General features: G+C 32.3%; 4 protein-coding genes and 1 pseudogene across 11 annotated transcripts; 1 reads left to right on the plus strand and 4 right to left on the minus strand.

Moving 5' to 3' along the window:
• Positions 1-5422: 5422 nt before the first annotated feature.
• Positions 5423-9751, minus strand: LOC104741440 (glyoxysomal processing protease, glyoxysomal). 4 transcript variants are annotated; one of them, XR_015580017.1, is made up of 14 exons: positions 9433-9751; positions 9283-9329; positions 9001-9178; positions 8830-8877; positions 8681-8740; positions 8363-8491; positions 8075-8185; positions 7844-7947; positions 7642-7727; positions 7458-7552; positions 6694-7385; positions 6282-6471; positions 5965-6056; positions 5423-5862 (listed from the first exon to the last, which is right to left on the minus strand). XR_015580017.1 is itself a non-coding variant. In XM_010462317.3 (14 exons), exons 1-14 carry the CDS (start codon positions 9496-9498, stop codon positions 5615-5617), a joined length of 2133 nt encoding a protein of 710 aa, XP_010460619.1. In that variant the 5' UTR covers positions 9499-9751; the 3' UTR covers positions 5423-5614. The 4 variants fall into 4 exon arrangements, 3 of the variants coding, with proteins under 3 accessions (XP_010460619.1, XP_087340538.1, XP_087340539.1); XM_010462317.3 differs by having other exon boundaries at positions 6694-7372; XM_087484412.1 differs by lacking the exons at positions 8075-8185; positions 8363-8491; positions 8681-8740; ... (2 more) ...; positions 9283-9329; positions 9433-9751 and having other exon boundaries at positions 6694-7372; positions 7642-7750.
• Positions 9752-11203: 1452 nt separating this feature from the next.
• LOC147928119 (uncharacterized) lies at positions 11204-11677 on the minus strand. The gene has a single exon (XM_087486024.1). The coding sequence runs from the start codon at positions 11675-11677 to the stop codon at positions 11204-11206; it is 474 nt and encodes a 157-aa protein (XP_087342150.1).
• Positions 11678-16827: 5150 nt separating this feature from the next.
• On the minus strand, positions 16828-18398 carry LOC104743583 (dormancy-associated protein 1-like). 4 transcript variants are annotated; one of them, XR_015580108.1, is made up of 4 exons: positions 18060-18308; positions 17746-17959; positions 17374-17498; positions 16828-17209 (listed from the first exon to the last, which is right to left on the minus strand). XR_015580108.1 is itself a non-coding variant. In XM_019235260.2 (3 exons), the coding sequence occupies exons 1-3, from the start codon at positions 18166-18168 to the stop codon at positions 17173-17175; spliced, it is 360 nt and encodes a 119-aa protein (XP_019090805.2). In that variant the 5' UTR covers positions 18169-18398; the 3' UTR covers positions 16828-17172. The 4 variants fall into 4 exon arrangements, 2 of the variants coding, with proteins under 2 accessions (XP_019090805.2, XP_087340720.1); XR_015580107.1 differs by having other exon boundaries at positions 17746-17965; positions 18060-18247; XM_019235260.2 differs by lacking the exon at positions 17374-17498 and having other exon boundaries at positions 18060-18398.
• A 1788-nt stretch (positions 18399-20186) lies between these two features.
• LOC109128862 (defensin-like protein 153) lies at positions 20187-20928 on the plus strand (annotated as a pseudogene). Its single transcript, XR_015579406.1, has 2 exons — positions 20187-20247; positions 20571-20928. The product of XR_015579406.1 is annotated as a defensin-like protein 153 (transcript).
• A 2050-nt stretch (positions 20929-22978) lies between these two features.
• On the minus strand, positions 22979-24311 carry LOC104741441 (uncharacterized). The gene is made up of 3 exons (XM_019235964.2): positions 24120-24311; positions 23740-24023; positions 22979-23616 (listed from the first exon to the last, which is right to left on the minus strand). Exons 2-3 carry the CDS (start codon positions 24013-24015, stop codon positions 23389-23391), a joined length of 504 nt encoding a protein of 167 aa, XP_019091509.1. The 5' UTR covers positions 24016-24023; positions 24120-24311; the 3' UTR covers positions 22979-23388.
• Between the last annotated feature and the right edge of the window lie 1097 nt (positions 24312-25408).

Consider the following 25408-nt stretch of genomic DNA (forward strand, 5'->3'; position numbering starts at 1 on the left):
TGCTACAGAGATGTTCAAGATGGCCTTTGTTCTATAAATGGTCCTTTCACCGGCTCATTTTACTGTAAATACATTAACAAATTGAGTTTTCTGTACTAAAATAAAATCATCTTTTTCCTTGACCGACTTTTAGTAAAATCGTTTTCATTATTTTCTAATTTAAAACATAAGATAAAGTATCAGCGATTTATCAGTTTTTAAAATTAAATTAACCGTGAAAGTTTTAAACCTTTGATCCACAAATGATTTGTATTAGTTTAGACATTAAGATATTGTTTTGCCATCCAATTATTTTCATAAGTATCTGATGATCTGTATTTAAATCTAATTTATTAGAATAAAGTAACAAAATATGTAACTTTAACCGTGTAATAAAATACACAATCGATTGAAAAATAAATTGTTAAACCTTTTGTTAACATAGAAGTAATATCCCTTAATTTTACCCGCAATTATAATGTTGTCTTTACGTATCTTATGGTCTCCACTGTATATCTCCAACTTGTCATGGCCTGTTTGCCGGAGTGCATTGCCGTTAAACTTCAGAAATTGTATAGGAACAAATATACTATATATGACTCTCCATTAGTAAAACAACACGAAAATTTTAGAAACCTTCATAGATTGGTGAAGAATTATACCCACTCATCATCTTCTCTTTATTCGAGCTTGTATCTTTGTTTCATATTCTTCTATTTATAATCCGAAATTAAAACCCTAAACCACTATCATTTCTAATAAAATATTTCTATTCTTAACAAAGAAAAAAACTTGATGATAAAAGGTTCAAAATGTGTTATCTGATAATTAAATTATTCTCAAATATATCGAAGTTAGTGGAAGACTCTAAGTTATGTTTTCTCACGGTAATTGTAAAAGTCATATCACTAATGTTAAAATGTTTTGAGCTAATTCTCTTTCAAACTTCTTGGTCGTGAATATAATAAAGTTAACATTGTATTGCTGCAGAAAATAGGCAGAGTCGTAAAAATAATAGTCCCCAAAGAACTCAATGAATCATCGATAGATAGATATGATTAATCTGTCTAAAGAATATCATTTTCTCATCCTCTTTGTTTGTTCTACGCTGAATTAAAAAGCACAAATTAAGAACCGATTTCCACACACAAAAAAATACTCATTGTTTCTTGAATTCGAAAAGATAGTGATCTCAATGAGTTTATATCAACTGAACTACGAAAATACTGATACTCATCAGAAAATTAAATAGTTTCCCAAACATCTACTATTAATCAATTGGGGGTACCAAAACAAGTCTGATGAAATATTAGTAATTATTTTAAACATAACCTAGCTAGTTGATGTTTTGGTTCTCTTCTCCATTTATTTGATTTTAAAATGATGAAATATAAAGTAAATACTAATTGTAAATGCTTGTGCTAATCAAAGCAAGTAACTACTCCCTCTGTTCCTTATTAATTCAATTTTTAGAATTTTCATACATATTAAAAACTGATTTTAAATGTAATATTTTTTGTGATTAACAATTTTTCATAACTTGAACCAGTAGTATTATGTTATATTTTTGAATTTTACAATGTATCATTAGTTACTTATTAAAAATGCAGAGAAAACCTTTAAAATGTTATCTTTTTTGTAACAATATTTTTTCATTGTTTACGGAAATTTTTTGTCTTTAGTACTAGCCCTGATTTTACCTTATAACACGGCGGGTTAATATTGATACCTCTGTAATCGTATCTTAAACTGAACCTAGATCCCTAATCGAATAACTTAGATTAAATTTAAGCGTATATTTATTGAAAATGTAATAGTAAGAAAAAGATAGAGACAATAAAGGAGAATGTAACAGGTGAATCTTTCAGAGGGATCGAGGAACTTCACTCATCACGATAAGTGACATTCTTTTGCATATCGTGGAATTGGAGTGAATCCCTAGACCCACATCACCGTATCAATCCCACTTCCATCTCTTTATTATAGTATATATACATTCCAATAATCATATAATATACACATATCTATTTTATTATACAAGCTCACTATAGTTTATACGCGTCGGTTTGAATTATTATATCGTACGCCTCCCCCTATAATAATAATAATAGTTGCACCTTTTAAGATGTTAGTAATAATTCAAGAGATTTCTTACAATATTTTTAGCAAGCTGGAGAATGTTTAGAGATATAGATAATCAATATATACATCCAAGAATGATAGCAATGCACAATATAATAAGAAGTAAAGAATTAACGTGCATTTGAAATAAAACTTAGGTAGTTTGAAATATCAGTGGTTATATAGTATTGATCAAAGTTACTTCATATTGATTGACGTCACAAAATCAAATCACGTTTGGGTGACTACGACGGTCTTGGAAAAGTCATGCGATATATTCCGAAATAGCCACTATTGTCTAATTGTAATTGAGACTATATATGCATGGTAGATCAAATTATCACATCATATATTATTACTAGCTAAGTCATGAATCGAAAAAAAACAATCAGAATCTTTAAGAATTAAAATAAGAAATGAGGTTAGATTAGAGCTGCAAGAAAAACAAATGAGAAGAAGGTTATCGAGAAGTGAAAGCTCCAAGAGGAAAGGGACAAAATAGAGCATAAGTGCATGTGATGTTCCATCTCACTCACTGCCAACCCCAAATGGGTTCACATTTCCAATCTTTACTTTATTCTCCCTCGTCTCTTTCCTTACATTATCTTTGCTTTTCTTTACTTTTTAATAAAATAATAGAATTAGATCTTAGGACTATGTATCGAAACTAAAACATATCACATCTTGCTACATGTTTACATTTGCATTTAAACTAGTATATACTATTTTTTTCAATGTTTTAGTGGATATCATGAGATAACCATGAATCAGAGAATCATTTAGCCAAAGATTAGCGTTGTAAGTGAATTAAAAGGAAAGGTCAGCATTAATAATTATACATTTAGGATGTAGATCACTGGTTAATAGAGTTTTGAATGTAAAACCAAATATTTTTTTAAAAAATGGTTCAAATTTCGGTTTATGTAACATATTTTTTTGTACGTAAATGGTGCTGCGATTAGCGGTATCGATTATTTCCGATATGGTTATAGCTACTAGGTTTGCATATTCTTGTACTGATATGAGAGGACCGAAAAAAGAAAAAATCTCATCCAATTGGTATGGTTATAGAAAATAAAATGTACATACATAAAAACTCTCTGTTTGCAATAATACTATGTCAATCAACAACTAGTTTTTGCATGAGCCGCAAAAACCACTCTCTCGACTAGTACATATGTACATGTACATGAAATTCTCATATGTTTCTTTTTTATTCATCTCTCTTCTTCTAGACGTCGTCCTCTCTTTCTTGGTAATAATTTCACACAACATAACCACAAAACAAAATCCATTCACCAAATAACTTATTAGATAAAGTCATTACTCATTTTTCAAAAGAGTATACGCTTTATCAAAATCAAATGAGGATATACACAAATACTTTTAATGCATATATGCGTGTGTGTATGGACGTACTACGTATGTGTCAAACTGTCAATATATATTAACGATGATGCATGTGGGAGGCAGATTGGGAAAGAGAAAAGCAAAAGCATTAGCATAGGGAAACTAACGAATTTTTGTATAACTCCAAGGGATTTTCTCATTCTTCCCTAAAGTTCCATTCTCTTTTAATTACTGCAAAAAAAAAATTCTCGTCTTTATTTAGTGTATTAGTATTATTTTTTTTTTGTCAGATAATTAATTTGTTTTGTAATTCCCCTAAATTTCGTTCTATTTTCTCGAAGTTCAATGTTACTTTGTCTTCTCCAGATTGCTCTTTTTCTTGGAATACTTGCTTTTTGCCAAAGAAGGTTAATTGTTTTTTTTTTGTTTTCTTTCTTCCTTTCATTATTTTGTTGTTTTCTTCGACACTGTTCTCGCATAGTTTGATTGGCAGTTGATTTCGATTCTTTTGCATCACAATCAAAATATTAAAGTAAGCATATTCAGTTATTATACCAAAAATAAGAAAAAGAATGTTTCGTTTTGTTTCTGTCCAAGAACTTGCGAATACAGGACAAACAAAGGAATGATGTTATACATATATTGTTCATAGTTTTAGATGGTTATAAAATAAACAAAGGAGGAAATTATTATTATTTTTATTTTAAAAAGGGAGGAAACTCTTTTTGTATGTAGTTTAAAAAAAAAAAACACAAAGTTCCCAAAAATGTATATTCAAACAACGCAATATCTTTATAAAAAAAAGAAGCAAAATGCGTATAATGGTCAAATAGATATACTTATAAAAAGCAACATATTAGTATGGCTATTTTTCAACTTCAACATCTAAACATAGTAACAAGTTGATAGATAGATTCTACTTAATCTCTAATGAAGTAATTATAACCAACTGTAGTAATAGTATGTTTTAGCTTTTAATGGAAAGCTGGGTTTAAATTAACAAAGTTATGTGGTTCTAATTATCAAAAGAAAAGGTATGTGGTATTTAGTGTTGTCACAATATATCATTGATGCTAATGTCAAGGAGAGATAGAAGAAGTCTAGAGAGAGATTACCGATTAAATTAGTTCATATGTAGTGATAGTAATTTATCGATCAACACTCTGCTTATGTTGAAGATCGGTACCTTGTATGATATATGAAGTTCTGTGTTAAAAGACCTTACTATCAACGTTAAATTAAGATCTATTAGAGTTATATCCTTGGTTAAGGCTGGTTCGGTTTACTGACATTTGCCCCTGGCTCAATTTGGTTACCCATTAAATTCAGTCTACATATTTTTCTTTCTTAGTGATACATATGATTTTTACCGAGACACACCACATAAACTCCAACGGATGTATATACTATATACTATCTTTGTTTCCATTCAAATATGAGAATTGGAGAACTGAGAACACATAAAAGGATAATATGCTATCACGAGCAAAGAAGACAACTACATTAATTGTGCGGAAGGATTCACTTCATGGCCAGCTAATCAATGTTGATGCATGAATTCTGACAACTTTGTGACCACAAAAGATATACGTAATTAGCCTTATGAAAACAAGGTGTGTTTAGTGGAAAGTTTGTTGATATAGTTCATTATTAGTGGCTGAATCAAGGTTGGATATGGTACCGCCTCTTTGTGTTAGGTAGGGCTTGCAACCACGAGATGGAGTATGAAAATTGTGGTCTTAGACCACAGAGAGACACTATCAGTGGAAGATGATTGGCTAATGGTTATCAAAGAGATGGTATGTTTCACATGGGATATGTAGTTCTGGAAAGAGAATATATGCAATTTTCTAGTAATATTTTTTTTCATGTTCCTCCTCGGTGATTGTTATCGATAATCTACATACTACATGCAATTTTCTAGACGGCGCACACAAGCTCATATGTAGTATATTATTATGCTATAAACATATGAGGAGCAGAAGCAGAATCACAGTTTGAAGACTGATAAAACAGTTGCGACCATATTTTTACATATTTTACAAGCGGATGAATCCAGAAACAGTAGCAACACATTGTAATATCTGTCTATACAAAAGTTAAAGTTGTCACTCCAACAAAAGGGGGAAATGAAGGCACAGACTCTGCAAAGAAGCCAATCTTGTCATAACTTGCTAGGGATAACGTCGCGGGAAAGTTTGGCCGGCTTTACAAACATGTCTTGGGTCTCTGCAATGAACTTTGCAAACTGAGATCCTTTCTTTTGTTTGTTATTACCATCTTTGAGTAACTTAGGCAGATTGGGAAGAGACTGCTCAGTCTTGGGTGATAGTGATGGCATCAAAGCCCAAACGGATGATAGTTCTTCGTTTGGTTGATCAAGTGTTTGAAGGATCTCCATGTTTTGCATATCTGTTTTTAGATGGAACAACAATAAGCAAACACTTTTTGACACAACTACATACTTTCCATTCTCCTTCCATAAGCAAAATAAACCAACAAGATTAGACAAACCTTCTGCAAACTTGAAAATTGGTGCCAAGACTGCGCATGGGATGCTGAAGTTGAGATGCGGTATAACTTTCCCGGCTCCATGTCTTGCGTTGCTGCATAATATATATTAAAAAAAAAAAAAGACGCTTTATCTTTGGAACAAGAGACTACCTTAGAGACCAGTATATAGCATCTACCATAAAAATCTTGTAGTAAGCAAACCAGTGAACAATCAACTACCATTCCTGATTAGAGAAGACTTCATTGCTGTATCAGTTCTGTCCGTTTCTAATAACCCATCTCATATCAAATTTTATTTGAGAAAGATTGTCTTTTACCTGGTAACAAGTCCAACCATATGACCACTTGAATTGAGAACAGCACCACCACTACCACCAGGATGCACAGCAGCTGTTGTTTCAAGCATAGCGGGGAACTCCGTGACCTCTTGCGAAATGGATTGCGTCAATCTCATCTTTGCATGAACTACCTTTGCTACAACTCCAGAACATATGGACGGAGAAAGCCCTAATAACAAAACGAAATGTTAGATAACACAAACTATCACGGAAGAACAGAGAGGATCTTTTCTTTATTCCATTTAAGGAAACTTAGCACATGTAACGCACAAGAGAATGTAGATTCAGGGTGTGCAAAGAAATCTATGCAAAATTACGGAAGCACAACATAAGCAAGAATTGATCAAAAATCAGATTCAACAAGGTAATGTTCGATTAATAAAGTCTTTACCACATCTTGGTCCAAAGAGTCCATGTCCAACAACATGTGCCGTTGTACCCAAAGGAGGAGAAGAAAAATTGGCAGCAATCGGTTGGAGCTTTCCAGGGACATATTCTAGCTGCAGTAAGGCAACATCTAACTGTGACTTGCAAATATAGACCACGTTTGCAGGACACCAAGTCCAAGAATCTTGGTGACACAACCGTACACGTATGTCTCCATGCCCAGTCTGAAGCAAGTTGTGTTTGTATTCCCTGATGTTTTCTCCAACAGACGAATAAAGATCTGCGGGAGCTTTCCGTGGCAATGTTTGACTCTTCTGTTCCCAAAATCTACTTCTCGTGGAAGAAAACTCCTCAGCTCCTAAGACATAGGGTTTTAAACCAGTGTCGTTCCCTTCACCATATACACCACCTTTCCCATATCTCCACGGCTCAAGCAGGTGAGCATTTGTTAGTATGAGACCATGTTCATTAAGAAGAACTCCGGATGCCCATACACCATCATTGACCGTAATAAGACAAATTGATTCCATCGCCTTCTCAATAGCCACTTGTGCAGGAATACTAGAATCTGGTTTAATATTTGGTACTTCAATCCCCCACTGACTTGCTTTTACTTCTTCAGATGGTTCCTCAAGTAGCAAGTGGCTGCAAGCAGTTGTGATTGCTCCCCACGGAACCACCAGCTGCTACCGAAGGCTACAGTTTTGCATGAAACATTACAATAAAACTTCAATGACCATACAGGAAATGAGGTTGGCGTTGACAAACCTGAATTTCAACGCCACTATTCTTTTGCCTTAGTGGTCTAATCAAAATGCCAAGTAAGTGCCCATTCGTATCAAACACCGGAGCCCCTTCCATTCCTGAAAGAAATGAACCGGAACGGAACAAATATTAGCTCTTAAGAAGAAACAGTTAGAGCTATAAAAGAACTACTGATAATGGTACATACCAGGGAGACATCGAACATCAGCTATCATCAGTGACGTGTTTAGGGATCCAGAAGGATAGCTATTCGCAATGGAGCCAGTTGATACGCTGTTTCAAACCAGTTTAGACTCCTGGAGTTAAATGCTGACACTATCAAGAGAATGGAAAACTTGACGACCTCTAATCAATTATAATAGAGCAATGCTAGCGTAGCCATTATCTACCTGTTAAAAAAGTTAACAGGTGAAAGGATTCCAAATGGAGATCCTAGTGCTACAAGTGTATCACCCTTGCTACTCGATGAAGCAAAACTCATGTTTGGCTGACCCTGATTCACAAATATTTGCATCACGACGCATAGTAAACTATGGTTAGAGATAAAGTATAAGGTACAGTAACATTAGGATGAACTACAAATCCGAGGAAAAGGGGAGGAAATTCAGGGAAATATTTACCAGTAAACTTAAGGGGACTCCTAGAAGAGCCATTCGAGTGGCAGACTTGGCCATGAACTTAGCATCGAGTGGTTCATCAAGTTGCATCAAGGGCTTGCTGTAATGTCCAATCTGGAAAATTGATAGAAAACTGAATTCCAGAAGTAGATAGAGCTCTTTTCAATTCAAAGAAGGGAAATGCAAACACGAATCATGTACTCAAGCAATTACAGGTAGAAGTTCAAACAATCAAAATGGTTCCCTTGCAATGAGCCATAAAAGAGCATTACTGGTTTCCATTTGACTTACTTTGATTGAAGGCTGGGAACCATTAGCAGCAGAAACCAAAGACCAACCAACATCCCATCCGGAATCTTTTGAACCAGAACAAGCTTCAATAAGCGATTGAAGTGCAGCGGAAGATACAGGAACATCAACCTTGTAACATATTAGTAGCATCAGAACAGAAAAACAAAAAGAGGGAGCTACAACATTTCCATACAATCTCAACTGCTATTGGATGCATGCATGAAAGAAAGTTAAAAAAACACATAATATCCTCACAGGGAATCACCAAAGAAATCACTAATAGCAAGGTAAAAAAAAAAAGAGTACTTTCATCCATACCAGCGAAAGGAGTTGCGCAGGAACCCAAAAAGGAGCTTCCTTCTCTGAATTTAGCTGACCCTGAAAAGAGTAAGCATCTAAATCATACCCGGAAAACTCCAAAAAACTCAACATTCAACATAAACTATTCAAAAACAATATCAGTATACCTCCACCATAATCTCAATCCGAGCACCTGGAATAAACTTCACCGGGTCCTTTACCGGAAAAATAAAAAATAAAGACATAGAGATTGAAGTAGCACATCAAGCAAAAACATGTAACATCGATAAGCATATATATATATATATATATATATATATATATATATATATAATGACCTGAGAGATGCTAGTTGTTCTGTGGCCTAATGTTAAGAATGGTTCTACAACAGAAGCAACAGTCAAAACCAGGGCCATGTCCTGACCAGCTTCAACCATAAGCTTTGCCGCAACCTCACCGCTCAAGTTTCGTCTTGGAAACAAGATCCCAGAAGCTGAAAGTGTTGTATTACCAGAACTTCCAAAAACAAAACCAAAAATTCAAGTCATATTAAAGTTCCCAAGAGAGAAAACAAAACTACAGAATCAAATGACAAAAAAGATTTCATTTTTATGCTTAACTGGTATTGATGAAAAGCATGCTTCCTCATCTTCAATCCCTTTGGGTCCTTAACATCGACACCAAGTATGAACAATTAGATTAAATTTGATGGATAGAATCTGAAAATACGAACTGGGTAACAGAGAGAGATTAAGGGGGGGCTTGCTTACAGGTCCTTCGACTTTGACCAAGACGGCGAAGTTCCGAGAAAAGCTCACAACTTTCGACACATCCATGATCGATAGAGATGGGTTTTTTTTTTCAATCGGACACCTAAATTGCTTTCAAGTTTGGATTTTGTTGAATCTGTTTTTATTTTTTTTAGGATAAAAGGCGGAAACGAAGATATAAGCTAATCACGATTCCTGGAAATGGCGGCTACAATTTGCACCATCATCAATTCTCACGCAATGTTAAACGCGAATTCAGAAACAGACGCGATGAGGAGAGTTGATATTATTTTTATTTTTAATAAAAAAAACTAATTGTGTTTGTGTTTTAAGCTATTTTATATATATACTAGGTTTTCAAAATTATAAATTAATGTATTTAAATTATATTTTTAATTTATTTAGCTTTCAAATTCCCAATTAATTAAATTTTGTTTTATTTAGTTTATAATTTTGTTTAGAATATTTTTTCTTCTTTTTACGTTTTATACAATTTATAACCTAATTACATTAAATTTGTTATTAGATAGAATATAAAATTTCAAAACACTTAGTTTTGTTTTCTATAATTAAACAGAGGTATATGTCTATATAATATGTTAGTGTATATTTTATGTGTATACAATTTTTTTAAAAAAATATTAAGAATGTGTTATAGTATGTGTAATATTTTATAGTTCATATACTAAATAATTTATAAGTTAAATTTTCAAACTATGACTACAAATCTATAGTATATGAAATAACCTAATAGTTTTAGTGTTGATTTTGTAGTCCAAACCCGCCATGCTAGGCGGATCACGCAACATGTTCAAAGATTTTTAATCCGCAAAAACTCATCATACGAAATCCATGAAAGTAAAATATAGTATGTGAGGCTAAAAGTTACTTTTTATCAAATCAGTTTTTTAAAATTTTAAAGAACAATACCTCTTCACTCACCTTCTTATAAAATAAAGAAATAAAATATGTATATATTTACAATTATGTTTGCTACCTTTTAAAATAATTAGTTTCTATAAAAAAATCAAATATAAGTAGAGTTAATTTATTTATTAAATTAATTATTTAATGTTAATGGTATGTCTGTAAATAAGTGCCAACTTGAGGATTTATTTTATAAATGTCTCCAAAAATGTATATATAGATTTTTTGTCAATCTTTTTAGAATTTAAATGAAAAGAAAAAAAACTATTCAGATATTGGTCTATCTATTTTTTTTTCAAAATCCTTGCCAATATATTAATAAAAAAAACAAAATATACAGATAATTAATAAAAGAGGAATCACTCAAAATACCACATTTTATTATTTTTTTCTTCAAAAATATCAATTTTAAGACTTTTTCCAAAAATTCACAAATTTTTTTCTCAGAAATACAACAAACACAATAAATTAAATTTGAAGTATATAGAATTTATTTTTATAAATTTGGATTGACAAATTTAGATTGGTATAGATTTTAGGGGTAGGGTTTAGTGTTTAGGATTTATGATTTAATTTTGAATATAAAAGCTTTAAACTCATTTTTGTGTTGTTTTTTAAAAAATAAAACAAAAAGTTGTAGACGCAACTAGATCATAACCGTCTCTCACAGTAGTCAAATGCGACATTTGTTTCCTCACAAACAACATAATGAGAACTATTCTTTTTACAAAATATATAAACCAATGAACTATTTTATTTGCAAGTGTTTCTCTCCTGCTCCACATGTATTGCTCTTCCTTTATAATTCCTTCTTACATACACCTGATGAGGCTTATCAATATCCCTATTCAAAATGAAGTTTGTCCTCAAACACTAGAGTAGGAAACTGCTTCTGCAATTCTCTGACCACCTCCCAAGTGTTCTCATGATCAGGCAAACCTTTCGTTCGAACTAATGCCTCCATCACACCCTTATCACTGTAATGGGAGTTAAGTACTTCCTCCATTTCAATTGACAGCTCCTCAGATTCAGTAAAAAGATCTGGCAGAGGAATAATTTGATGATGCGCTTCCAAAACCTTCTTAATCTGAGATACATGATATACTGGATGCATTTTTGAGTCATCTGGTAACTTTAGTATGTAAGCCGCCTTCCCAATCATCTCCATAACCTCATAAGATCGAAAATATTTGGCCACTAGCTTCTGACAAGCATGTTTGGTGATAGACTGTTGTCGATATGGTTTTAGTTTCAAGAAAACCCAAGCACCTACTTCAAATCCAACATCTCGTCTATGCTTATCAGCATTATTCTTCATCAATGGAAATGGCGGCTACAATTTGCACAATCATCAGTTCTCACGCAATATTAAAAAAAAAAAACTAAATGCAAATTCAGAAACAGGCGCGATCAGGAGATTTTATTTTATTTTTATTTTTAATAAAAACCTATTTGTGTTTGCGTTTTCAAGTTATTTTGTAATGTTTTTCTTGTCAATCGTTTTAGAATTTAAATGAAAAAAAAACATTGTTGTCGACTAATAAAAATGAAAAGAAAAAAATGGTTCAAATATTGGTCTATCTATTTTCTTCAAAATCCTTGCCAATATATTAATTACAAAAAATACGGATTAATAAATAAAAATTCCTCAAAACACCACATTTCAATTTTTTTTTAGAAATACCACAAAACGTTTTTTTTTAAATACCACAAACACAATAAATTAAATTTCAAGTATGTAAAATTTATTTTTCTAAGTTTGGATTAACAAATTTAGATTTAGAGTAAAGTTTTTAGGGGTAAGGTTTAGTGTTTAGAATTTAGGGTTTAGTTTTGAATATAAAATTTTAAACTCAATTTTTTGTATCTTTGGAAAATAAAACTAAAGTGAAATTTTCAAAAAAATATTTTAGTGATATTTATGAGAATCGTCCTTAGTAAATCTTGTGATAAACTGGAATTTTTTATTATTTTAATGTGAATTGTTGAAAATTTGCTTTACTAGTAAAACAAAATGTTAGTTATAACAAAAAAAAAAAAAAAAAAAAAAATCATGGCTAACGGCCCCTATATCTGTGTCTATTTTTGAGTTTGGTCATGAAGAGCCGTTGGAATGCCTACATCAAACAGGATTTTAGGGGGAGGTATTGGTTTAGGATTTAGAAAGAATTTTAATGACTTTAAAAGTTAGGTAAAATATGTTGTTATTCAATCAAGACTTTTAAAAACTCTTTAAAAATTTGGTGTTATTGGTTGTGGATTTGTAAAAAGTTATCTAAAATCTTGATAAATCTAATGTTATTGGATTAAGAGTTTTATAAAATCATTAAAAGTTTTATGTTATTCAAGTAAAACAAAAGAATCTTGGATTGTTAATGAATTCAAATTTTATGTTATTGGTTTAGGATTTTATATCATTTCCTTCATAACAAAAGTCATGAAAACTCTTTCATCAAATAGAAAGATTTTACAAGATTAGAAAAAACAAATCATCAAGATTTTAAAAAACTTTCTAAACAATCTCCTAGAAACCTTCATTTTTAACTTTCAATTTTCTATGATTCTAACAATCAGCAAGAACATAAAGTCATTAAAATTCTTTCTAAATCCTAAACCAATACCTTCCCTTTAATCTCTCTGCCCCTATATTTCTATTTTCATTCTATTTTGCCCCCTTTATAAAAAAAATATATTTAAATATTTACTTTTATTTAAATAATTAGTAAAAGACTAATAAATTTAGGATTTTTGACATATTTACAGACCCAACCTTATTTTGGATCTAGATCCATATTAGTTTCGGATATCCATATCAATTTTGGATCTTAATTCCCCAATTTTTCGATCTAAAACAAATTCTAATTTTTTTTTTTGTCTTGTCTTCTTCTTTTCCGACTCGAGTCGGCGGATACAGAGGAGGATCGATCTCATTTCATCTTCTTTTCTTCTCTCTTCTCTCGAAACTCTTTTTCTTATTCTTCTCTTTTCTCTCGTCTGTTTCTCTCAATCTCCTTTCTTCTTCTCTTTTGAGAATTCCACCATGAGAAATCAAAATTCGCCATCCGTTTCCTCTCAGCTACCAGTTATCGTAATCCATTCTTTTTGTTTCTTTCTTTTGATCCCTAATTTCGACTAGTTGTGTGGTTTAGTTCTCTGAATTATGTGAAAAAAGATTTGAATTTTGTGAGTTTTGAGTTTGGTAAATGTGTTTTTGAAAGAATTTCGTGAAATATATTAAAGACGCTTTATATTTCTTAGAATTATGTAGATAGATAACGAGATTATGTGAGTTTGTGTTTGGATTCAGTTTGTGTTCGGATTGAGTTTGTGAGATTGTGTGAGTTTGAGTTTGTGTTTATGTTCGGATTGTATGAGTTTGAGTTTGTTTTTGTGTTTGGATTGTGTAAGTTTTTATCTCTTGTTGCTTTCGATAATGAGATTGTGTGAGTTTATGTAGATAATGAGACAGCTTTTCAAAGTTTGATATTAATTTGTTGTTGCAGGTACCTATCCAAATGGCTAAAACCAGAGGAGGATCTAATGCAATAGGTACTGAAAGCTCACCCGCTATTAAAAATGGAATATAAAAATAAAGAGAATCTGAGGTTCAGATAGGAGATGGAATAGGAAATGTAATAGAAAATGAAGGAGGAGAAGGAGAATTTGTGGTTGAGATGGAAGAAGAAACAAGAAAAGAAAGAAGGACAAGGTGAGGCAGCTGGTGAAGGTAAAGGAGAACAGGAAGCTCTGAGAGAGAAGAGGATGTTCCGTCCGTCAAAGTTCATCACTATCTCCTTTCACGACTGGGAAAAAAATGATCTTTGTTTGTGTATTTTAAAACTCGGATATGAATTTGGATATTTGTCTTTTGTGTTTAAGCAACTGGTATTTAGGTGCAAATGATATTTTTAGGCACAACTATGTTCGTGGATTATTTAACGAATGACGTATTTTGGGACAACTGAGTAAATCTAAGTGCAACTATGTCTTCGAAGAAATAGTTATCTCATTTGAAAATTATTTTGGTACAACTGAGTAAATCTAAGTACAACTATGTATTTTGTACCGTCAAAAGACCACATTGTGACATATGGCGCCGTCAAAGAACTGACATGTGTAAAATTAATTTGTTTTTTTCCCAGCAAAAAGTCATATAGTTGTTCAGTTGTACACAGTTGTACAAAAATGAACATAGTTGTTTTTTTTCTAAAAACCACAAAAATTAGTTGTTCTTTACACTAAATCAAAAAAAATTAGTTGTATTTATGACATTACGTAATTAGAATACATTTACTATGTTATCTTGTATTTAAATGTTTGAAACCACCATTATTTCTTGAGTTTCATAATTTGTGGTTGTTATATACAAAGTAACTTTAAAAGATTAAGGTTGTTTATGTAAGAATTTGGATTTCTATGATTTAGATTTGTTTTTTACATGTGAAGTAGATCTATATGTTAAAATTTTGTTGTTATATACAATGTAATCTTAAATGACTAAGTTTTTATAGTTTGGTTCTAAGTTTTCTAATTTAATAAAATTCTGCAAATTAAGTAAGGCAATATAATATAGTTGTACGAGTTGTATTTAGTTGTACGAAGACAAAACAACTCAAATTTGTACAAATACCACAATGAAATTAACTAGAGTTATACCTGTTAAAACTTAGTTGTATTAAACATAACAGATAAATTTCACAGACAAATACAAACACAAACACTATAATTTCTAAAATTACCATAATGAAAGCAATCAAAAATATAATTTGGTATTCCCTTATAGTTCGGGAATGAAAATGGAAAAGTAACTAACTCTCAGATTTTCCATAGGCTCACCTACCCTTATTTTACTGTATATCTTCTCAACCAACTTAACATATAATACATAAGTAATGATGTCTTCATAAGAAAAGAATACACTACCTTATCTTCTCTTGAAATCCATTGTATACTTTTTCCGATACTTGAATAGTATCCACCGTAAAAAAAGCGTATGACTTAATCAACTGCAGTCCATAAATATAGTTGTACTCATTTGTCTCAGTTGCACCAAATTTTTGTATCAGTAGTTTACTATATAGTTGTATCTAATGGTTCTAGTTGTCCCATATCTGCAATACCCAACTTTTTATACAAATCTCGCTTTTTTCGGGTTAATGATAGAGGCTAGTCCTGGGCATTCGGATTCGGATTTTCGGGTTTAGGCATATAGAACCCGTTCGGGTTTTTGTACTTTTGGGTCGGATTCGGATATTACCCGTTCGGGTTCGGGTTATTTGGGTATACCCGAACTCAAAAAAATCATGAACAAAAAAAAAATCTTTTTTTCTTATCATTTTATAAATTTCAGAACACATGTATATATATAAATATTTAACGTTTCACATTAGGACAAAGAAACTAAGATGGAAAAATGGTTTAATATGCACCTTTAAATGTCCAAAGGTACTGGGTTCAATTCCCCCTAGATGCATTTTTACATTTAATTCGGATTAGTTTGGAATTTATTTTGGGTTCGGGTAATATTGGGTATCCGAACCTCAGAAGTACTGAACCGATTGAGTTTTACATAAAATCCGAACCCGAACTGAATCATCTACTGTGGGTCGAATTCAGATTCGAGATTTGGGTTCAGATAATATACCCAAGGCTAATAGAGGCTAGAGAATGTTTATTATATTAGTTATTTTTTTAAATTTAAATTTATAATATAATATAAAAAGAATAGAATGAAATTTTAATAATATTAAAAAAAAAGGATAGTGAGAATAAACCGGGGTTTTTAAATTAGATTTGAATCAAAAGAAGCTAGAGAGATTAAAATCCCATCAAACATAATAATAGCGCCTGAGTTTCAACGAGCACATCCATCTCCAATATTCTCAACCATGTAGTTCAATTTGATCCAAACCATGGCTCAAACCACTTAACGAGAACACTAAATCAAAAGACAACTTATTTTATAATCGGGACAAAATCATAAACCACTGATTTGCAGTGCTAATTAAACTAAATCGTGGTCATCGTGATATGTTACATCGTTACTCTTTCTAATTTACATAGCTAGTATTTATTAGAAACAAGGACCTCTATTGGTCGAACACGCGAAGTCAACTTGTAACTCCATCTGTTTTGTTAGAAGACTTTTGATATTGTGTTATTAGCATCGCCTTAGTAGGTTATATATAAAAAAGAAGCTGATTGGTTGTTAGATGACCATGGTTTTCGTTAGAACAAAATAACCGTTCCCACAAACAACGTGGCTTAAATTATGGTACCATCTTTGGACAAGGAAACCTCAAAAAGGTGCTAACCTGAGAAGCATTTGGCTCACTATAGATACTACGAAATCTCCCACTCATAGTAAGCGTTACGCCGGTGAGGCAAATTTTGTAAAGTTTAAACCATCTTAGACATTTCTATTCATAAGATAAAGAAACGCGAATGGTACTCCGTGAACCGAGGCAATAGTAACAAAATTACGCTTATTTATTTAACATTAAAGCCACAGCATCACCACCGACAAAATCCAACGAGACAGTGAAAGATCCAAGCGCCACTTGCAACTACACAAGTCAAAAAAAGAAACTTGCAAACACATCCCAAAAACAGAAAGCTAACACGCATTGTGTAGGCAGAAGACAGTTTTATGTACACTAAGAAAAAGTAAACCCTACCAACTCTCTCATAAAGTACACAACAAATAACTTAAAGGTTAAAAAAAGTAAGTAAACAGACAAGTGGCGGAAGATCTGGTCACCGTATTTACATCACCTCACCCGCATGTCACACACACTCCATCCAGACCAACCCCTAACGGTGCTGACTCCTTGACTCACCGCTGTACAACCTGCGAAAACCACACGTGCGATCACTTAGTGAAGCCAATCAACTCCTGATCTGACTTGAACCCTCCGATCAGCAATCCCAAACAGTTAAGTCAACGGCTATGAATGTTATTAGCACTCAAAAAAACTTTGGTTACGAGTTATGTAAGAGTTGATAATATTATACCATATGCACAAAAACGAAGGTTGCTGATTGATTTGGTAAAACAGAATAATTTTTTTTTTCATTTAATCCACGCGCCCACTAAACACAGTGCCACGTGTTCCTTCCTTTGAGCTTCGTTATCAACGCTGACACATACCAAAATATCTCGTAATATGTTAAAAAAAAACAAAAAACAATAGCCGGACTGATTCCACCTAACCGAATCATCCGATTCTTTGCTTCATAAGTCAAAAATCTTAAAAGTTAAAGCAGATCAAATGACTTGCCTCTCTATTACTAAAACATCTCAACTCTCAAGTAGTCTAAAACTTAGGTTATAATCATATACTTACAGCTTACTATATGAAATTAAGATGAAAAAATCGTAGTTACCAGTCATAGACAGATGGAGAATTTGGATGCGTGGGTTTATCGAAGATGTTGGAGCCGATGGCTCTAGTGGCGAGGTTGCTTCCGGGATTAAAGACGCTCCTCCACACGTTATCCTTACGTGGCGTTATTGGAGTGGTCGGAGTCGTCGGAGTTCCGGGGCTCACTGCCGCAGGCATAGTCAACGACCTATGCATCACCTTACTACTCCCTTCTCCTATTTCTCCCAATATCCACAAAAACACACTAATTAATATTTTTACTAACTTTAGGTTTTGAGATACAAGTGTTTGTATGCATATACTACGATAAGTTACCTTTGATATTAATGGGTTGGGTGGTGATCTTATTACGGAGGCGGCCAAGGCCACGGTCAGGCTGAGGTCCAGCCACCACATCATCCCAAAGCTTCTCTAGCAGAACCATCTTTTCTCTTTTTTTTTTTTCTTTTTTTTTTTGTGCTCTTCAATGATTTTGTAGACACTAGACAGTGAAACACTTTTGGTGGTGCGTATATGACTTTTATAGACACCTTATCAAAATATCTTGATTTTTTTTTTTCATATATGTAGTATTAAAATTGTTTTCTTTATATAATAAGACGTGAAGATTCCAAATTAAAAAAATTAGAAAATTATAAAATTTAATTTTAGGACAAAAGCAAAGGAGTGATGAGAGTGTGGAAAGTAGCAAAGTGCAACGTGGAAGGTGACAGAGATATAGATAAGGATGATGAGTCATTAAATGGGACCTGTAAATAAAATATCCTAGGCTCGATCCGTGAGATTATCACTACTAAATGGTAATTATTGAAACTTCGTCAAATTCATAATACAATACATAACTTCGTCTTTGACCATTTGTACACCCTTTCATGAACAACCCTTAAAATTCTCATGCACTCAAATGATCAAATCAAACAAACAATAGAGAACGTGAACATATTTTCTTGTGCAACAAGAACATGAACTTTAATTAAGTATTGGAAGTGGAAGGCAGTGCTAGTTATGGTCAGAAATTTTGGGAGCCAAATAGTTACATTGTCCGTGTCTTATGGAATGGGCAAAACTAAAGGTTATACAGTATGCAGGATTCAGATAAGAAAAAAAAAAGTTAATTATTAAACTTATCCAACGACAGTAAAAATAAAAGTAACACTTATGAATGATGGTTCAGTCAGTGAATTAATAAGGAGCCTAAACCAAAGTTAAATAGCAGAAAATACATTGTAGTGCTAGGAGGGATACGAAGACCACATAAGTTTTTCTCCTGGCTGTATAATGAAATCGATGTTCCATCAAAAGTATAAAATGGTAAACTCGGGGTCTTCAGTTTCTCATCATTGTTTTCTTTAATCACATTGCTCGTTTTCCTAGAGAATATGGTTTGCTCCTAGGAGTAGATTAAATCTAATTGGAAAAAAAAAAAAAAGAGTACCCAAATGGCCAAATCTATGTATATCATTCACAAATGTCCAAAGGCATGGGAAGATGTTTCCATATTAACAGCCTAATTGGGGACGAAAGTGAAGAGAGAGTGACTACGACCGACACGTGGGCCGTCAGATGCAGCCATCACATGACTGTTTTTAACCATATCACAAAAGTGTATTTTATCTCACGAGTCACGATCAAACGTAACCTTTAGGCAGTCCCTAAAAATATAGAGAAATGTACATTTTAACATACTTTTTGAAATTGTAGTTACACTCTTACTAAGTAACATATTTGTTAGAAATTAATTAATCAAAACTTAGAAACTATAAATAACTACCTTCATTGACTTCACAGCTGGTTTCAGTTTCATAGTAAACATACACACTACGAGGCTCTTCGTTTTATCGCCGCAGAAACTGCAAGTGCTTTTGTTTGTTTGGCTACCACATGTACATGCAACATGCAACATGCAGCTAATATTATAAACATTGTTTTGATTCAGCGGCCGCAATTGCATCTGCGTGCAGCAACCAAACGAACAAGTTCTACATATATGAATTTTGTTGGATTATATCTAAAATCATTCTGATGCAAAAAACTAATTCAAAAATCTTATAATTTGAATATCATTATAATTTAAGAGATCTTAAATAAATATTAACAAAGACCAAATCTGAATCGAAATGAACACAGATAACTCAACCTCTATTAAATTCCATAACCAAATGATATATAAGTTATATTAAATTTTAAAACTAATTCACTTCATTTTTATATTATAAATACATATCTTTGTTTAGAAATCTATTTTGCGGTTTTCTCCTATATATATATTACATTTTTCAGATTTGCGTGTAACCAATCCATTTAAATCGGAATCCAATAGCTTAATTTAGGTATGTTTAAATATGGAATACATGTAATTTTACATATATATATATACACCTTTATGTTTTCTACTTAAAAAAAACAAAAAAAAAACATCAATTCATTTATATATCTTGTAAAATGAACAAACCATCTCAAGTCTCGTTAACTGTACTACTTATCTTTTCCCTTCTTGTGTTAGGTTTGTATTTTTTTTTAGATTTGTTGATATAATAAAATTCATTGTATTTACAATGAATTTGATTAATCAATACCATTATGTTTCCGTAACATATCAATCAAACTATATTATATTTAAAACTGATTTCAGAATTAATTTTCATCATAGAAGCCCATTATAGTTTAGTTATTTTTATTTCAGATTGATGTCAGATCCAAAAACTAATTAACTGTTTTGTCTTAGATTTAGAAATCAATCTCCAAATATATTTTGAAAATTTTGGTTAATTATCTTTTATAAATTGTATATACAGAAACTGAGATTTCTGTTTGAAATATATACAGGAACATGAGTTGAAGGAAAATCATGTGTCAGGCGTTCTTTTAATAAAAATAACACATGTTCATTCACAAAATGTGACGCTAGGTGTGCGCAGTTGTATAAAGGCCATGGTGACTGCCGTCATGGTGAGAGACCTACAGACAAACCAGGAACATTAAGGTGTTACTGCACGTATCCTTGTTGAAAGACCCTACGAGTGCACATGCCTGCCTTTTATCGTTGCCGTTAATTTTTTTTGTGTGTGTACCGTAATCATCAAATCATATTCATGATAAGTTGCATTTATAATATAATGTATGGTCCGACTTTTTGTACTAGTATTGTTACTAAATTATTGAATAAGAAATAAAAGTTGGTATTCCTGTACGTTAGTAATTTCATTTTCACATGGAGTTGCATGCACCAATTCATTCCACATGATCGAATCAAACTAACTCGCTTGGTTACAAGGATGATGCATATAAACTAAGGATTTAATTCTCTTGTACCCCTATCCCAAAAATTTTTTTCTACATTATTCACCTTAATTCTACATACCTCTCTACTTTTTCAATAATTCTTAATCTCAGTTTTGCTTTTTGTCTTCTTTTGCATTATTTAAATAAAGTAGATATATTGAATATATTTTTTAAAAAACAGAAAAAACAACCAATCACAATTCATCTCTTTCCCCACTCAAAACCAACCACCCGTACGATCCACGAAAGAAATTTTTTCCACCATTGAAGCTCGTTTGAGGTAATTTCTTGGTCTATTCAACTATTTTTGTTCAATTTTAACGTATTTGAAACTTGTTTATGGTGTAGGTAGTGTTGATGTGTTAGATTTGCAATGTGTTCTAATTTGGGGACATTCTTAGATTTGTTATAAATTCGTTTTTTTGTTTGTTAATCTTGTTAATTCTCATTTGTTCAAGTCTATTAGAGTCAGAGTACGTTTTTAAATTATGGACCTAGTGGTTGAATCAAGCTACATAGAAATTGGATTAGGTTTTCTCGTTTTTGCAGATGTAGGTACAACAGATATTAACTGATACAACTGAAAGAAAACGAAAACTATTCTATTGTTAGTTTGCATTCTATTTGCAGGGAGTAGTGAATAATAATCTTCGCACATTCATTCATTTTGATTATGGGAGAAATTATTTAAACAATGAAGATGAAGTACAATGGATTTCAAGACATGCTCTTTTGATGAAAGCACCTATTCAGCAGGTTACTTATTCTGCATTGGTTGATAAGATATGCAAGAAGATGATGGTAGCTGCAGGGACGAAGATGAAGTTTAGCTACATTCCAGTTTCAGTGAATCCTAAAAAAACAATATATATCTGTGATGATGATCTTTTATGTTATCTAGAATGGAATCAAACTGAATTTGATGTAATGCATGTGGAGCTGGATAAAGATGACGAACAACATCAAGGGTGTGAACAAAATGGAGTTGGTGAAGCTTGTGAAGCTGGTGAAGTTGCAGAAACTGGTAAAATTGCAGAAACTGGTAAAGTTGCAGACCACATACGAGAAGGATTCCTTCCCTAGGAGAACATGGAAGAAAAAAGAGAAAAACTACTACTCGAAGCTTGTATGATGTTTTCCGTGATTAATTTCTAGATCACTTTGATGTTCGTAACAGTTTTTGGTTGTAAGTCTCGATTGTTCTCTTTTTTTGTTCAAAGACTGGTTTCTGCAGTTACAGTACAACTGACTGTAACATTTACAACTAGGGTACACCTACATTTAATTTAAAACTCTAACAATTTTTATATTCGTAGTACAACTAAAGTACAACTAAATATAACTTTGAACTTTATAAGTACTAAATTTTAAAATTCAACTAAATCCAACTATTTTCATGTTAGTGAATACAAAGAGAACAACTATTATGGTCACTTTGACCATGTAAATTTTATGGTCACTTTGATTGTCCTACATAGAGCAAATATTCTTAATGCTTTGATGGTCACTTTGCTATTTTCATCCAAGTAATTATGTCAAAACATGTAAATCAGTTATTTTAGACATATTATCTTATGAAACTGTATAAAATGTATTATAATTAACTAATGTGAAAATTACAACTATAAAAATTTAATTTATTGTATGGTACAACTCGTAATAAGGTAAAAGTAGTAAAATACAACTATGTTTATGCTTGTACAACTATAAGTTTGAAGTACAATTACATGAAAAATTTGGCAAAATTTTATTATTTTCAAAACATGTGTTAAATGAGATTCATTTTAAAATAATTTTTTTAAAGACATGTGGTAAATGAGTTTACTGAGATTCATTTTCATCCACATCAAATTCATTTTAATCCATTTTTACACAATTTATTTTTAATCCATTTTTTATACAATTTATTTTTAACCCATTTTTTACACAATTTATTTTTATTACATTTCACGTTTTAAATAAATTTCAATAATCTATTTTATAAAACGGTCTCAGTTGTACCAAAAATATTTCAGTTGTACCCAAAATATTCCAGTTGTACCTAAAAATCTCAGTACCAAAAACATCGACATACAATCCAAACCAAAAACATCCAAATACAATCCAACCAAATCCATTACAAAACAAGTACCAACCAAATCCATTACAAAAAAAGCACACAGAACTATGATTCACTTTCAGGTTCATACTTTCTTCTTTCCCCTCTTTCCCTTTGTATACGGACTCTTCAAGTATTTTGAAGGTTGGCTTGTTCTCTTCATCTTCTTAATACAAATCTGCAACGTCCAGTCATCGCTTATAGCATCAGCCTCTTCTCTAGTTTCTGCTTCATCTTCTTCACCAGTCACCTCCTCATTTCCTGCTACTGCATCTGCTGAAGCTTCACCAACCATCTCACCACCATCTTCTCCAGTTTCTGCTGAAGCTTCATCAACCTCTTCTCTTGTTTCTGATCTTCCCCAAGGATTTTCTCTAACTCAACTATGGTTTTGTTCTCCTCGGACCTTGATGATAACTTACAACACTTTGTATAATTGCTTTGCTCTAAGTAAAACTCTGGATGTATTGGTTGAGTATCCTCATCATTATCCTGCAAATCCACAAAGACAACTGTAATGAATAGTTGTACCCGTAGTTGTACAAGCAATCTTATTTGTACAAAAACACAAAGGTCCCTATTCCAATCCTACTGACCAAATTTCATTCTATTTACCTGTGGTAGCCATGGAGGATTAAGCTGTTCTTCGTTTGACGTTGGCCGAGGAGGAGAGATTTCTGATGGTAAATGAGGCGGAGTTGCTTCACCCATTGCTACTGGCGGAGGAGATGTGATTGTTTCAGGAAGAGGAGAAGCGATTGAGGCTGCTGGAGGAGAAACGATTGAGGCTGCTGGAGGGGGAGCGGTTGAGTCGGGCAAATGAGGAGGTTTTTCTGGATTGTTCATTCTCCTTTTCTTTGAAGTTATACAATTTCTCATTTTGGGTGGCATCGATATACCTGGGATGAACAAAAGAAACAGATTTTTTTAATCTAATTTTGAATTGAAATCATAGTTTACAAACTCTAATTTCATATGAGATTTTAGAGGCTTACCTTTGAAAGAGAGAAGAAACTGAAAAAATAGATCAGATTTGATTAAGATGCTGAGAAAATAGATGAGATGTTTGATCGGAGAAGATCCAACAAGATATCGTTCAAAAATTTTTTGGTTCACCGGAGAAGAAAGAAGGAGAAATAGATCGGGAAAGAAAAAAATTAAAAGATAAAAATTTAGATCCAATTTTAGTGAATAATCTGAATGGTTCTTGGTTGGGTTGGTAATTATCAAAATTTCTACAAATTTTATGGTCATTCACCAATTTTTCCATTAAAAAGAAAAATAAATAAATTAGTTATTATAGGAGGGAGAAACGAGAAAATGATTTTTGGGATAGGGGCACAAGAGAATTAAATCCTATAAACTAATACCCCTTTTAAAACATAAGTTGTTTTAACTAAAAATACGCATAATAAAAAATATTTATTTTGAAAAAATTTAATTAATTATAAATAAAATTGCATAATATAAATAAAAAGAAAATATGAAATTAATCTAAAAATTGTCTAGAAAGTTGAAAACGTTTTATATTATGAAACAAAAAAAATCTCTAAAACATCTTATATTATAAAACAGAGAGAATATATTATATAGCTTCACGATGGGAAGAGGATCGAGAGTCTACCACATCGCGTTCAAAGATTGTCAGGCTTGCAATCGACTCTTGAAGCTAGCCATTGGCTTAGAAAGTAAATGGTTTTTTTTTAATCATCATATAGAATCAAAGAGTCTGAAACAAAACAATCCGAAGCAAAAAGAGCAAGACTAAAAAAACTAAGTGAAACAGAGCATTATTCCTCCGCCCGCACTTGATCATGAAGTCAAGATGGCCCTCCAAGTGCTAAATAAGACTGAAACCTACTATCTTGTGTGACGCTCTTTGCTATATCCGAAGCTTCCTTGTTTGCGGAAGTTGTCACTTGATGACACTCCCAATAATGAAATCCACTCAAGATACTATGGATGTCCCGTAGAATATAACAGTATTGTGACCACTCTTGAGGCTTGTTGATAGCCGCTACCACTGCAGCATCATCAATGCTACTTCAATCTTTGTAACAGGAATGTTGTAAAACCCGATCAAACTGACCAATAACAAACTCGAATCGAATGCGGAATAAAAAGATTAAACTGATAAACTCGAGAATCAAAGAAGAAAAGAGACGACACGAGATTTAACGAGTTCACGCTTCCATGTTGGAAACGCTACGTCTCGCCGGAGGAAACCTCTTCGGTAATCCACTAGAACAACGGTCAATACAGTTTACAAAGCTCTCTCTTATCT

Source organism: Camelina sativa, chromosome 14 (assembly GCF_030686135.1).
Source record: "Camelina sativa cultivar CO46 ecotype springtype chromosome 14, ASM3068613v1".
Taxonomy (NCBI): Eukaryota; Viridiplantae; Streptophyta; class Magnoliopsida; order Brassicales; family Brassicaceae; genus Camelina; species Camelina sativa.